The sequence below is a fragment of the Vipera berus genome (genome assembly GCF_964194415.1).
Source record: "Vipera berus genome assembly, chromosome: Z".
NCBI lineage: Eukaryota > Metazoa > Chordata > Lepidosauria > Squamata > Viperidae > Vipera > Vipera berus.
The window spans coordinates 127,110,281-127,125,289 of NC_138205.1; the positions used below are offsets into that span (position 1 = coordinate 127,110,281).

Sequence of the window (15,009 nt, forward strand, 5' to 3'; positions counted from 1 at the left end):
TGCTGTTTCATTTCCTCTTCTTCTAGCTTACTCTTATATTCGTTTCTTGCTTATTAAAAAAAATGTTCATGCGTATAACTGAGGAACTCACCACGCTAAAAATGTGCAGGAAATGGGATTGATTTTAAGTTTTAATTCAGGGATCTCTTTCATACTTTCACGCTCTGCAGGTCTATTCATGATCTATCAGGTGAAAAACAAATAATTTGGCTATTTTCCTCCGCTGTGTCTTTCCTTCTTTCTGTAATTTTGCCTGCTATAGAAGCTGGCATCTCTTGTTTATCTTTTTTGGGCTCCAAAGGTAGTCAGGATCAGGCCCATTAATAGCTGCATGAGACATACAAGTAGTCCTCGCCTTACGTCCATAATTGAGCCCAGTTTTTTGTTGCTAAGTGAGATAGTTAAGTGAATTTTGCACAATTGTACAATCTTTCTCGCCACAGTTGTTAAGTGAATCACTGCAGTTGTTGTTAATTACAAGGTTGTTACGTGAATCCGGCTTCCTCATTGACTTTGCTTATCCAAAGTTTGCAAAAGGTGATCACATGACCCCGAGACACTGCAACCATCCTGAATATGAGCCAGTTGCCAAGCGCGTAAATTTTGATCACGTGACCATGAGGCTGCTGCAAAGGCCATAAGTGTGGAAAACAGTCATAAGTCACCTTTTCCGGTGCTGTTGTAAATGTGAACACTCACTAAATATACCTGTATACCAGAGAATCATAGAGCTATAGAGTAAATTGGGAAAATGCAAAGTCATCCTGTTTTCAACCTTGGCAGCTTTCAGATATAATAATAATAATAATAATAATAATAATAATAATAATAATAATAATAATAATAATAATAATAATAAATAATAATAATAATAATAATAATAATAATAATAATAATAATAATAATAATAATAATAATAATAATAATAATAATAATAATAATAATAATGTTGGAAGGGACCTTGGAGGTCATCTAGTCCAACCCCCTGCTAAGGCAGGAAACCCTATACCATTTCAGGCAAATGGCTGTCCAGTCTCTTCTTAAAAACTTCCAGTGTTGGAGCATTCACCACTTCTGGAGGCAGGTTGTTCCACTGGTTAATTGTTCTCACTGTCAGGAAGTTTCTCCTTAGTTCTAGGTTGCTTCTCTCCTTGATTAATTTCCATCCATTGCTTCTTGTCCTGCTTTCAGGTGCTTTGGAGAATAGCTTGACTCCCTCTTCTCTGTGGCAGCCCCTGAGATATTGGAACACTGCTATCACTCTTCTCTTCATTAAACTAGACATACCCAATTCCAGCAACCGTTCCTTATATGTTTTAGCCTCCTGTCCCCCAATCATCTTTGTTGCTCTTCTCTGTACTCTTTCCAGAGTCTCGACATCTTTTTTACATCGTGGTGACCAAAACTGGATGCAGTATTCCAGGTGTGGCCTTACCAAGGCATTGTAAAGTGGTATTAGTACTTCACGTGATCTTGATTGTATCCATGTGTGGACTTCCCAGCCATTCATGGGAGTTGAAGTCCACATTTCTGAAATCTGTGACCATGGTTCGGTCGCCAATATCCATAAATTCAGTTGCCAAGCCCCGAAAGAGGGGGGAATGACCATCAGAACTTCAAATCCACGTTGTAAGTAATTCCAATGTGGATCTGTCAGGACTTCCTTCAGTCACTAAGCGACTAGTCATAAGTTGAGGACTACCTGTATGAAAACCATAAGGCACACCATACACACACCAAGGCTCCAATATATAATTCCTTCAATAATAATTATTTAACCATAAAACGTAGAATAACAGAATAGAATAGAATAGAATAGAATAGAATAGAATAGAATAGAATAGAATAGAATAGAATAGAATAGAATAGAATAGAATAGAATAGAATAGAATAGAATAGAATAGAATAGAATAGAATAGAATAGAATAGAATAGAATTATGGAAATTAATAGAATAGAATAGAATAGAATAGAATAGAATAGAATAAAATAGAATAGAATAGAATAGAATAGAATAGAATAGAATAGAATAGAATAGAATAGAATAGAATAGAACAGAATAGAATAGAATAGAATAGAATAGAAGAATGAAGAATAGAATAGAATAGAATAGAATAGAATAGAATAGAATAGAATAGAATAGAATAGAATAGAATAGAATAGAATAGAATAGAATAGAATAGAATAGAATAGAAGAATGAAGAATAGAATAGAATAGAATAGAATAGAATAGAATAGAATAGAATAGAATAGAATAGAATAGAATAGAATAGAATAGAATAGAATAACAGAACTGGAAGGGACCTTGAAGATCTTCTAGTCTAACCTCCTGCTCACGCAGGAGACCCTATACCATTTCAGAAAAATGGCTGTCCAGTCTCTTTTTGAAAGCCTCCAGTGATGGAGCACCCACAACTTCTGGAGGCAAGCTATTCCCTTGGATGATCGCTCTCACCATTAGGAAATTTCTCTTCAGTTCTAGGTCACTTCTCTCCTTGATTAGTTTCTATCCATTGTTTCTTGTCTTGCCTTTTGGTACTTTGGAAGCCAGTCTGACCCCCTCATCTTTGCAGGAGCCCTTTAAATATTGGATGATTGAGATTGTTATTGGAAATATTGGAACCACTGAGATTCCAAGTCTCCAACTAAAACCATTGAGGAACAGGATGCTGGGTTGTCCTGATAGACCAGGATTGATATTACTGGAGCCCTGCTAAGCTCTGTGTCCAGAATGACACCCCAAACAGCCTATTGTAACCTTACGACAAAATAGTATTAGTTCACCTAGGCGTGGTTCCTCTCCGGACTACGTTGCAATCTATGACAGTGGTGCTTTACAGCAAATGTCTAAATGATTCTTTCCAAGCAAGATCTTCTTGATGCTGATTTGTTGGTTCATAACCAATCAATCTGTCATTTTAATACAATGGGATAAGATGCAAAGGATGGTTTTGGAAGACGTCTAACCTTGAGCTGGTTCACATTCTTATCTGTTAGTTTTCCTAAGTAAGGCAGTACAAAAAACAATTAGCAACTTTCAAACATGCAAGAATAACAGGATAGCAGAGTTGGAAGGGACCTTGGGGGTCTTCTAGTCCAACCCCCTGCTTGAGCAGGAGACCCTACCGTTCCAGACAAATGACTGTTCAATCTCATCTTAAAAACCTCCAGTGATGGAGCACCCACAGCTTCTGGTGGCAGGTTGTTCCACTGCTTAATTGTTCTCACTATCAGGAAGTTTCTCCTTAGTTCCAGGTTGCTTCTCTCCTTGATTAGTTCCATCCATTGCTTCTTATCCTGTCTTCGGGTGCTCTGGAGAATAGGTTGATCCTGTCTTCTTTGTGGAAGCCCCTCAAATATTGGAACACTGCTATTATGTGCCTCCTCCTAGAGCAGACATGTCAAACACAAGGCCCGGGGGCCAGATCCGGCCCACGAAGTGGTTTCATGTGGCCTGCGAAGCCATCCTGGAAACAGTGAGGGAACGGCCCCCACTGCCTTGGCCCCAGCCCAGAGACCCTCCTCCTGCCAGAGACCCTCAGATCTGTCCCACTCCTGCCCAGGCCCCCATAGGCACCCTTGATGAGCTGGCCACGCCCACCCAGTAGGCCATACACACTCTAGCCACGCCCACCCAGTAGGCCACGCCCACCCTGGCCATACCCACCCGGCCCCCTGAGGGCAACTGCAATGCTGATGTGGCCCTCAATGAAATTGAGTTTGACACCCCTGTCCTAGAGGAATCCAGTAAATAATGTTAAAATGAGCATCTTTAGAGACCAGTACAAGGAGAGCTGTTCCTGCAAATTGCCCCCAAAGAACAGATGCTGTTCATTCCAAGCTTTTGGCTGTAATGCCTCAGCCTGAGCCAGACCTATAGTTTGCAAATGGCTCACTTAGTATAACTACTCACTGGATACTATGAATTCTGTTTCTTCGGCTATTACGTAGCATCATCAGAGCATCATCAGAATAGGGGATATCTGAGCCTGTAACAGAAGAGGTTTCTGAGAAAGGGGAGATGCACGTTCACAAGGAACAGATGGCTAATGTCTGAATGTAGGCAGTTACATACTAAGAGACTGCCCGCTCCTTGCCATTTTTGTCCCCGCTACCCATATCTGATGCCAATTAGATTAAATGACCTTTGTTACATTCTGGAATGTCTGAATAAGGCATTAAACACCAGAGTGCCACTTTTCCTGTCTTCCAGTGTCAAATTAGACATCACTTTATCCCACTCATTCACACAGTACAGGTGGTCCTCGCTTAATACCAGTTGCTTAATGACCATTTGAAATTAAAATATATTTCGAAAAAGTTTCTTGCGACTCATCCTCAAAATTACAGCTGCCCTGTGGTCGTGTGACGGTCACGCCACCACAATTTACAATTGTGTTCTCCAGTAGAAAAATCACAAAAAAACCCCACCAATTGGATAGGCAGGATTCATTTAATGACCACGTGATTCACTTAACGACCATGGTGACTTGCTTTACGACAGTCATGAAAGCAGTAGAAACACCCAGGCCAGTCAAGTGGTGCCTCAGCTTACAACTGCAATGACTTACAACTGAAATCCCAGTTCCACTGTGGTTGCAACTAAAGACTACCGGTAGAACTGATGGAGGAACTCTCTCCCTCTGTGTGTGTGTGTGTGTGTGTGTGTGTGTGTGTGTGTGAGAGAGAGAGAGAGAGAGAGAGAGAGAGAGAGAGAGAGAGAGAGAGAGAGAGAGAGAGAGAGAGAGAGAGAGAGAGAGAGAGAGAGAGAGAGAGAGAGAGAGAGAGAGAGAGAGAGAGAGAGAGAGAGAGAGAAGAGAGAGAGGTCTGGAACGAAGAGACCTCTTTTCTATATTAACCCAAGCTGTTGCATGAGTTTGGAATTTCACACTAACAGGATGGTTGATGGTTGATCAGCATAATACTGATGCTGCAAACCCTGTTTCCTTAGAGATGGCAGACACTCAGCGTGAAAGGACTTCTGGTGCAGATGAGAAGAAAGCAGTGGAAGACCTTCCTCCTCCTCCTCCTCCTCCTCTTCCTCACCTCCAGGACTCTCCTGCTGCTCCAGGGATACTGGATTCTAGCTCTCTTCCTTTACCTCCACCTAAAGAATCCTTCTCCAAGTTCTACCAGCAACGCCAAGTAAATGAGTTGAAAAGACTTTACCGCCACATGCATCCTGAGCTCAGGAAAAACCTGGAAGAAGCCGTGTCAGAAGACCTGGCAGAAATGTTGAGTCCAGATGACCCGAATGAGCCAGTCATGGCGACTCCAGATGTGGTGGTTCCAGGCGAAGTTCAATCCATGCGTTGGATCTTTGAGAACTGGTCCCTGGACTCCATTGGGGAACGTCAAGCTGCTAAAAATCTGGCTGAGGACGAAGCCATCCCAAGTGGAGATGTAAAGAACAGGTCCATGAAGTTTGAAGGCCAGCCTTCTCATGGAGACGGGCTGCTCACTTCGGCCAAAGCATCGGAACTACAAGAAACGAAAGGAGATGTACATACTGCTCGGTGGTTATTTGAAACTCAACCTTTAGACTCTTTAAACAAAATGTACTTGGATGAGACAGATGTGCAGGAAATGCTCCTGAAGGAGCCTGTTGAGAGAGGGGATGTGAAAGGAGCCGCACAACTTTTTGAGACTCATTCCTTGGAAGCTTTGGGTCACTGCAACTCTGTGGAAGAGGAGAACATCCTGCAACTGAAGTCAGAAATTCAGGAACTCAAAGGTGGCGTCAAGAAAACCGTCAAGCTTTTCCAGACTGAACCCATCTGTGCTCTCCAGGATAAAACAGGAAGCATTCATGAGATCAAATCCATCTGCAGAGAAGAAACACAGACCAACTCAGTGAAGATCGCTCGGTGGCTGTTTGAAACCCAGCCATTGGACACCATCAACAAGGATACTTCCAAAGTGCAAGTTATTCGTGGAATATCCCTAGAGGAAGCTGCCAAGGGAAATGTCAGCGGAACAAAATGGGTGTTTGAAACTCAACCTCTAGATGCCATAAAGGAATTCACAGTGTCCGAAGCCGATTTCAAAGCGTCTCCAGATCTAATCCAAGGAGCTGATGTCAGCAAACAGTGCCTACTTTTTGAGACTCAACCTCTTGACAGTCTGAAAGGTGAATCCTCCAGCAGCCCTCCAGCTAAGGAAGAAGTTATCAAAGGGGACGTGAAATCAACTCTCTGGTTATTTGAAACACAACCTATGGAAACCCTGAGGGATCATTTTGAAGTTGGACATTTAAAAAAAGTAGAGCTTTCGAAAGATGAGAAAGGAGCTGTGAAGCAAACAAAACACCTTTTTGAGACCTGCCCTTTTGAAACCATCTCAAAATCTCCAGCTGAAGATTTCTGCACTGCACCTGTCCAAGAGGTAGAGAAAGGGGATGTGAAAGCATTCAAGAGCCTCTTTGAGACACTTCCTCTAGATAGCATCAGGCAAGTCAGCACTGAGGAGATCACCAAGGGAGAAGAAGACATCCTTTCTGAGCAGGTGAGAAGCAATCATCTCCTGTTGGAATCAACACCTTTGTACGCCATTAAGGACTGCTTTGGCCACTTCCACCAGGTCACATCCGTAAGTAGAGACGAAGAAGTGACCAGTGGAGGTGTGAAGAACTACAAATGGATGTTTGAAACCAAACCTTTAGATGAGTTTGATGGGAGCATCCAAAAAGTGGATGTGATCAGGGGCATCACTAAGCAGGAGATCATGGCTGGAGATGTTCAGACAGCCAAATGGCTCTTTGAAACCCAGCCCATTGATGTCATCCACAGCCAAGTCAACCAAGAAGAGCAGAACATTTCTGAGAAAAGGGAAGTTTCTCAAGGAGGAGATGTAAAGACTTGCCGGTGGTTGTTTGAGACACAGCCAATTGATGCCCTGTGTGAGAAAGATGAGATGAAGGAGAACCAAGAAGACCTTGTGCCTCAAGCTGATGTCAGGTCATATACATGGATGTTTGAAACTCAACCTCTGGATACCCTGAAAGGTCAAGAAGAACAACACTTACAGATCAGAAAGACCTTCCGCCAGGAGGAATTACAAGGGGTAGACGTGAAAACTGTCCGGCACCTCTTTGAAACGGAACCTCTGTCCAGTAATGTCCCTGGAAATAGCCAGAAAATAATCAGGTGCTCCAGCCGGGTGGAGATACAGTCTGGAGAGGTGTCCAGAGTAAAAGAGTTCTTTGAAGCCAAACCTTTGGATACTGCAGCTAAATCAAGGACAGTCATAAAAGAAAGCCCAGTAGATGGGAACATTGAACCTGGGGCTGTGCCCAAGTTCACCTGGCTTTTTGAAAACTGCCCCATGGACACCTTGAAGAGCAGTGCTGAGAGTCTCCAAGAGACAACTCTGGAAAAGAACATTCAAGGTGGAGATGTCGGGGGCAAAAGATTCATTTTTGAAACCTTCTCTCTCGGTCAGATTCATGAAAAAGAGAATGAGGCGCTAATCCAAAAAGTCCATGAAGAAACATCAGAAAAAGCCAATGTCAACTCTTGCATTATGCTGTTTGAGACCCAGCCCCTCTATGCTATTCAGGACAAAGATGGGGGATACCATGAAGTGACCTCGGTGAAGAAGGAAGAAGTCGTAAAAGGTGATGTGAAAGGCGCCCGATGGCAGTTTGAGACAAAACCATTGGATCAGATCAAGAAAGATGATGAGGTCTTTGTGATCCGAGCCGTAACGCAAGAAGATTTCAAGAAGGGAGATGTCCAATCAGCTAGGTGGAGGTTTGAAACAGAGCCTCTTGATTCCATTGCTGAAGAAAAGAGGAAGAGTGTTGAGGACATACAGAAGGGAGATGTCCAATCTAACAAGCAACGTTTTGAGTCAGAACAACTCGGCCAAAAGAAGTACGTGAGGATGGTTAGCGTCAGTGATGTCCAGCAAGGGGATGTAAGGACATCCACCTGGCTTTTTGAAAATCAGCCCATGGATACCTTGAAAGGAGACACTGAAGGTGCCAGCAGCTTGACCACAGTCCAGAGAGAAGATATCCATAAAGGAGATGTCAAACGCTGCACTTGGCTATTTGAGACTCAACCAATGGACAGTCTCAAAGACCCAGAGGCTTCAACAAGCACAGAGTCTCTGAAAGGGATTCCTCAGGCCTGTGTAAAAAGCACTACATGGTTGTTTGAAAGTACCCCCTTGGATAAATTCAGCTCTCTTCAATGTGGCAGAGAAGCAGAGGCAAAAGAGAAGACATCAACGGATACTTTGGAACTGTTGTTCTCCCATCAACTGATCCAAAAGAACGGCATCCTTATTGAAGCCAATAACATTGAGGGCATCAAGATGGCAACATATCAGCTTAGTAACCAGGAAGCCCCCCAAGTCCAAAAGGAAAAGATTGTAGAAGACAATTTGCAAGTGGTCTTGTTGCAATTACTTCAGAATAGCAACATGGAGACCAGAGGGTTGCTAGTGAGAGAAGAGGACAATGGAGCTATCAAAATTACTCCCGTACAGCTGTTGGACACTAACAAAGCTGAGAAAAGTGAAGTGGACACGAGGAATGACATGGCAAGGACTCTTCAAGAACTTCTTAACCAAGAGATCTCAGTTAAGAAAGGAATAGTTATGCAGGAGACAGACACAGGATCAACAACGGTGATCATTTATTCTCTCCATCAGCGGGTGGCTGAACAGCATACATTTGTTAAAGGCGATGTAAAGTCCGTGATTGGGAATCTTCTGACTTCTTCACAAGAGCAGAGAACCACAGCAACCGTCAGGCGAGAGGATAATGAGAAGGGGAACGTCCAGTTGTACACACACTGCATCGAGAAGGGAGATCTTGACTACTTAAAGAACCTACAGAGGGATTCAGAAATAGAATCGCTAGTTTCTTCACAAGCAAAAGAAGAACCACCAAAAATTGGGCAAGAGGTCACGGCATCAACCCTGGTGCAGAACAAGGAAGACGTGAGGACAGCAGATGTGATTCAAGGGAATCACAACTCTGCTGAGCAAGCATTCTTGTGGAAGACCCAAGAAGATACATCAGAAAGAGAACCCCCCAAAGCAAATCATCAAAGTTACACCCCCTGTCATTTGGTACACTGTGGGACCCCATCACCATCCAGAGAAAACGTAGTCCCTCCACCTGTCACATTGCCCTTCCAGTTGGTGGAAGGAGCCCAAAATAGTGGCCAAAGAACACCAGGACAACAAATAATTCTGGAAGATGGAAAGGAAAGGACATCCATGCAAGTGGCAGATCAGAAGATGGTTGAAGTGCTCCACAGTTTTAAGACAGGAGAAATCAACTCAACAACAGTTCAATCCCCAACGCAGGTTCCTGGGAACGATTTTCAAGCTGCAATGTACAGCCTAAGGAAAGCTACAGCAGAAGCCAAAACTCTGCAGCAGCAAGTGCAAAACAAGCTGCAAAAGATGACTGACAACATGCAACTGTGTGGCACCCAACCTTGTGCAGCAACGATGCAAAGCACAATACCCAAAGAAGGCTGTGAGGCCAGCAAGCAACAGCCAGGTAGCCAAGTGTCCTCTTCTAGAAGGCAGGAGGCATTCCAGCCTGGTGTCAGTCTGTCTCAGAATAGCCCAGCATCCTTACCCCTAAAGGTCAGTGATCCTGAGGATGGACAGGGAGGGACAAAGCCTTTTGGGGCCCATCAAGCTGGCCAAGTGTTACCTAGGACAGATTTTAGTATTAAGGATGGCCTTTACGCAGCCAAGCCCGTGAAGTCCTATGTAAATCCATTCCTTGAATCAGACTACCAAGAGCACTCCGTTCCTGAAGAACGTGAGCAAGACGTTATAATCAGAGGGGATGTAAAGACAGCTATAAGAGCCCTGCAGAATGCTGCAACTGAGCAGAGACAAGTTGAGAAAGAGGACGTGGTCCGTGGCAACTTAAAAGCCACACTCGAGTCTCTGGAGAAGTCTAACATTAATGTGTCCCAAGGGGATTTTAAAGCAGCCATGATATACAGAAATGCAGGGCAATCTCATTCCATGGGTAAAAAGAAACAGGAGGTTGAATGTGTTAGTGACCAGACAGTTACTGTAGCACCTGCAGGCTCACGAGATGTTAATGACTTTCCTCCTCCTCCTCCTCCTCCAGCTTCATTGATGAGACCAGATGTCTATGCAGTCTCATCCCAACCAAGAGAGGCTGAAGTTCGGTGCTGTTCCCCATCCAGGCAGCCATGTGACCTCAAAACTCCCGTGTCTTCCCCAACCAAAGCTAGTCATCAGAGACCTTCAGAGAAGCCACAACTGCCACCCAAGCCTGATGTGATCGCACCACCAAGGAAAAAGCCTATTATCCCCCCAAAACCAGAATTCCTTTTGAAGGAGGGACCCCTCCACCCTGCTGGTGGCAACAGAGGGCAACCAGGAAAGACACCTGGGCTTTCTTCTCCTTCCAAGTCTCCCACCTTGACTGAACAGAACAAGCCAAACCCTTTGCCTACAATGAACCAAGCATGTGGAGGTGAGATTTGGGGACAATTGGAATGTAAAGAAGATTCAGCTACATGTCCTTCACCCGTAGTGACCAATGTTGAGGACCTCAGTGTTGAGAAGAAGTCAATAAAAGATATCACAAAGTTGCCTCTGCAGGATGAAGAAGACAAATCTAAGGCAAGGAAAGAGAAGAGGGCCAGAGTGGACTTGACTGGCCACAGCTCTTTGTTAGAGGCCATAAAAACTGGATTGGATAGTTCTCAAGAAGGAAATTGTTGTCTAACCAAAGACTTTCAAGGATTCCAGGAGACATCCCAAGAAGAAAAGAGAGGTGTCTTATCTGAGAAGCAAGATTCTCTCACACCTTTTGAATGCCAAATGAATCTTCCTAACCTAGAAGTTCACAGGAAGCCATATTTGTCTGCCAAATGCCACGCCAATGTCCTGAGGAAAGGAGCTGTCGTGACACAGGTCACATCATCATCAAAGTCAGAAACAACAAGCATGGAATCACAGACAGGCATGCCAGCATCTGCTGTTTTAGTGTCCTCAGATTTAGAAGGCAAACAGGTTTTAACAAGACATCAGACTGCAAACCGTGGTAGCTCAAGAGATCCAGAAATAAAGAATGACTGGGATACAGAGAAGGGAAATCTGGCGGTGGTCATGAGGGAAAAGGTTGGCAAAGAAACTGAAGAAGAACGTCGCAAGAGATTATCCGTCCATAAAGAGGAGATCATGAAAGGAAACGTCAAGGAAGCCATGGAGATATTTGAAAACCTACGGAAACAGGAGGCTCTAGAAGAAATCTTAACTCAAGTGAAGGAGTTTGAAGAGGAGACCTCAAAGGTGGATGTCAAAGCCTTGAGAAATCTCTTTGAGAATGTGGCCGATTGGGTGGTAGATGAAAAGCCTCAGCAGACAAAACAGCCCAAAGTAGAGAAAGCTGAACAGTTGAAGGAACTTAGAGAAGATTCAGAGAGTGTATCATCGGTGGAGTTAGCTTTTGAAGATCTGGAGCGAGCCAGTGCTGAGATTGTTCATTTGAAGGAGCAGACCCTAAGTAGACTTCTGGATATTGAGGACGCCATTAAGAAAGCTCTATATTCCATTTCTAGTCTCAAGTCTGAATCAGACATAGCTGGACTTTCAGGTCTTCTGAAGGAATCGCTTGGAAATTCTCAAAACCTTGCAGCGGGGAACAACATCCGCAAAATCAGTATTATATCCAGCAAAGCCAAACAAGAAAAGGGGACACCAAATTCACCATGGGAAGGAGAAAAGGTGGCTGATCAGCACGAGGTACCCAAACTCTCCCTTGAACTTCCGCGTGTGATTCAGCCGCGATCAAATTCTCCTTCTTCTCCATCCTACATCTCCATTCAATCTGCTGCACGGAGAAGTACAGAATCACCCCAGATTGTGCCTTTAGTTTCATCCCACCCCATGGAAGTGGCCACTGAAAGAGAGACATTCTCTCCAAATCTTTTCAGCTCCTTGCCAAGTAAACCAATGAGATCTGATCCCTACAGCAGGACTCTCGGTGAAGGGGGTCAGGAGGTCATCCAAATTAAAAAAGGAGGAAGTTTGATTAAACAGCAACAGCTCAGCAGTCCTGGACATTTGGCTCAACACCTGAACACTAATGGCACCAAGGAAAAGGATAAAGTCCAAGGGGGAGCTTCTTCTGATTACAACCCCAAGACTTCTTTAAGTGCTTTAAGTCCCTCCAATCCTAGGAGACAGAAGAGTATTCTAGAATTGCAAACGAGCCATGATGGATCCAAACTCTATGGGGCTACCCGGACAGTGACTGAGCAGTATGAGGAGGTAGATGAATTTGGAAACAAAATCATCACATCGTCGACAACCGTCACCAAACAGTCGGAAACCCAGACTCCCTCCACTTGTGATATGGTGTCTTGCCCAACTAGATATGAGGTGACAGCTTCTCCAATACTTCGTCGATATCTCAACAGCCCAGACAATTTCCCTTCAGGTGATGGCCACCAAGAAACAGGGGTGGTCTTTGTTACCTTTAGCAACTCCAAGCCAGTGAAGAAATAAGCAAACGTCCTTGAGCTGAGCTGTTGAGGTCGACAAGGTCATTGAGGTTGACCATTTAGCATTCATCCACTTCGATTGGATTTTAAAAGGACTCTGCTGATTGAAACCCATAAGCAATGTTATTGTTCTTGTGGCCATTAATCTTTTTTAAAGAAAGAATGAAAAAACTCTTTGCCCTCCAAATAATAGTCTTAATGTTGGGCATGAGCCTAAGATGTTCCTTCAGAGCTAAAGAAGCTGAAGATTAAAAGGACTTCCAACTCAACAGCAATCCAAGTTTCCAGTTCCAGAGAGAGAAAATAAAAAGGCCAAACTACAAAATAAAGTACACAAACAAGATGGCTGCTTTCAACACCATCTTTCACAGCTGAAGATGTTTGCCTTAGATATTCATCTGATCAATGACAAATTATGGTCCTCATATAGTAATTCAACATTTTGAAGGTTGATTTTTTTTTAATGCGTGTCTTTAGGTCAGTCTCAATTCCTAGCAACTGCCTGAATTAGTTCCTGAATTTTTCCCGGCAACATTTTTGGAAGTGGTTTGCCATTGCCCCTTTCCCAGGGCTGAGAGAGAATGACTGGCCCAAGATCACTCAGTTGATTTTGTGCCTGGGGTGGAACTAGAACTCATGGTCTCCTGCTTGTGCCTCAACTATTACACCAAATTGGCTGTCATTTTGAGAAATATACTAATTTTCTGACCCTTTTTGCTATTAGCCTGACAATTTGCTTCTCTGTTTTTCTTTTTTGTACATCCAGAGAGATTTCACAAATTCTTTCTCTGATAGAGATACAACACAAAATGAGTGTGGGGGATATTCCCCAAACGGAAGTAGAGAGTTTATCCCTTTTTAGTTTTATTACACTTTTCATTGGGCAGATTTGTTAGCACTGTTTATCAAGAGTTACATATTAGGGAAAATTACAGAATTTTAAGAATTCTCCTCACTGCAGCCCCCTCTGATGAAAACGGGGAACATATTTTCTAGTTAAATGAGGAAGGCAGTTAAACATATTGATAATGATTTTATTAGCCTCTTTTTTATTTTAGGATTGTAATTTATTGATTGTTACTATGTATTTTACTCTAGAGCCATTGCTTCCTTTACCTCTTGCAACCACCTTTAAATCAATTATATAAATTTTATTATGCCTTTTTTGTATATTCTCAACCAAACGTTTTAGATATCCTGTGGGGGTTTTTTTTAACCTGCATATGAAGATAAACTATGACTTCTGAAAAATAGTTGGTGGTTTGTTTTTCTTGCGTTGATTATTTGCTGTATTTCGGCTGAAAGAGTTCAAATTCCTCTGAATTCTCACTTTCTCTTCATGAGTTGGTTCAGACTGATAACAACACTTCTTGGATAAAAGATGGCTGAATATATCCATTCAAAGCCAATAGCTAATAGCAAAAAACAACAATTATAATACTTAGTCCCATTACCCACCTTTTTTTTTTCTTTTATGTAAATTTTAACACGGAGAAAAAAAAATATTTCTCCTATCGTTTGGTAATAAAAAGTTATCAATGATCACCTATTGTAGAAACAGCTATGCTTCTCAACCTCAGCAATTTTAAGATAGGTGGACCTCATAAATGGCTGGAGAATTCTGGGAGTTGAAGTCCACCCATCTTAAAATGACCAGGGTGGAGAAACATTGCTGTATACAGGTAGTATAGAAGTAGTATACAGATAATCCTTGACTCAGAACCATTTCTGTAGCTGCTATCTGAAGTTACACTGGCATTGAAAGAAGTGACATGACCAGTCCAACAGTTGAAATGACATAAAGATCATTCCATGTTGTTTTTATAATACAGGTAGTCCTTGGGTTATGTCCTTTCGTTCAGTGACTATTCAATTTTACGATGGTGCTCTTTACATGGGGCTACCCTTGAAAACCACTCGGAGGCTCCAACTGGTACAGAATGCAGCTGCAAGAGTTGTGTTGGGAGTCTCCCGATACTCCCATGTTACACCTCTACTCCGTGAGCTGCATTGGCTTCCAGTTATCCTACGGGTAAGATTCAAGGTGCTGGTAATGGTTTTCAAAGCCCTACATGGCATGGGTCCGGAGTACCTTAGGAATCACCTGCTGCCAGCGTCAATGTCCCTCCGTCCAGTGCGCTCCCACAGAGAGGGCCTCCTCAGGGTGCCGACGTTCGGAGAATGCCGTCTGGTGGCTCCCAGGGGGAGGGCGTTCTCTGTGGGCGCGCCTGACCTATGGAACCGTTTACCGGTTGAGCTCCGGATGGCTCCCGACCTTCGCTCCTTCCGACGCGACCTAAAAACACATCTGTTTAAGCAATCCGGTCTGGTCTGATGGGTTCTTTTGGAATTATTATCTTAAGGTAACTATCTTCTACATTTGGGCTAAATTAGGGTTTAATTTATTTTCAATATCTATATTTGTACATTCTATTATTTATATCACTGTTCACCGCCCTCAGTCCTTAGGGAGAAGGGCGGTATACAAATCA

The 15,009-nt window shown here is 43.2% G+C and overlaps 2 protein-coding genes across 3 annotated transcripts in view; one reads left to right on the forward strand and one right to left on the reverse strand.

Moving 5' to 3' along the window:
- XIRP1 (xin actin binding repeat containing 1) overlaps positions 1-13,758 on the forward strand; it is a 39,077-nt gene extending 25,319 nt beyond the window's left edge. For both annotated transcript variants that reach the window (XM_081345597.1, XM_081345598.1), the window contains one exon: positions 4,951-13,758. In XM_081345597.1, the coding sequence (XP_081201723.1) occupies positions 4,953-12,521 (7,569 nt within the window). In that variant the 5' untranslated portion in view covers positions 4,951-4,952 and the 3' untranslated portion in view covers positions 12,522-13,758. The remainder of the gene's footprint in view (positions 1-4,950) is intronic.
- Positions 1-15,009, reverse strand: part of LOC308678436 (uncharacterized protein) — a 558,730-nt gene that overhangs the window by 260,825 nt on the left and 282,896 nt on the right. The window lies entirely within an intron of this gene.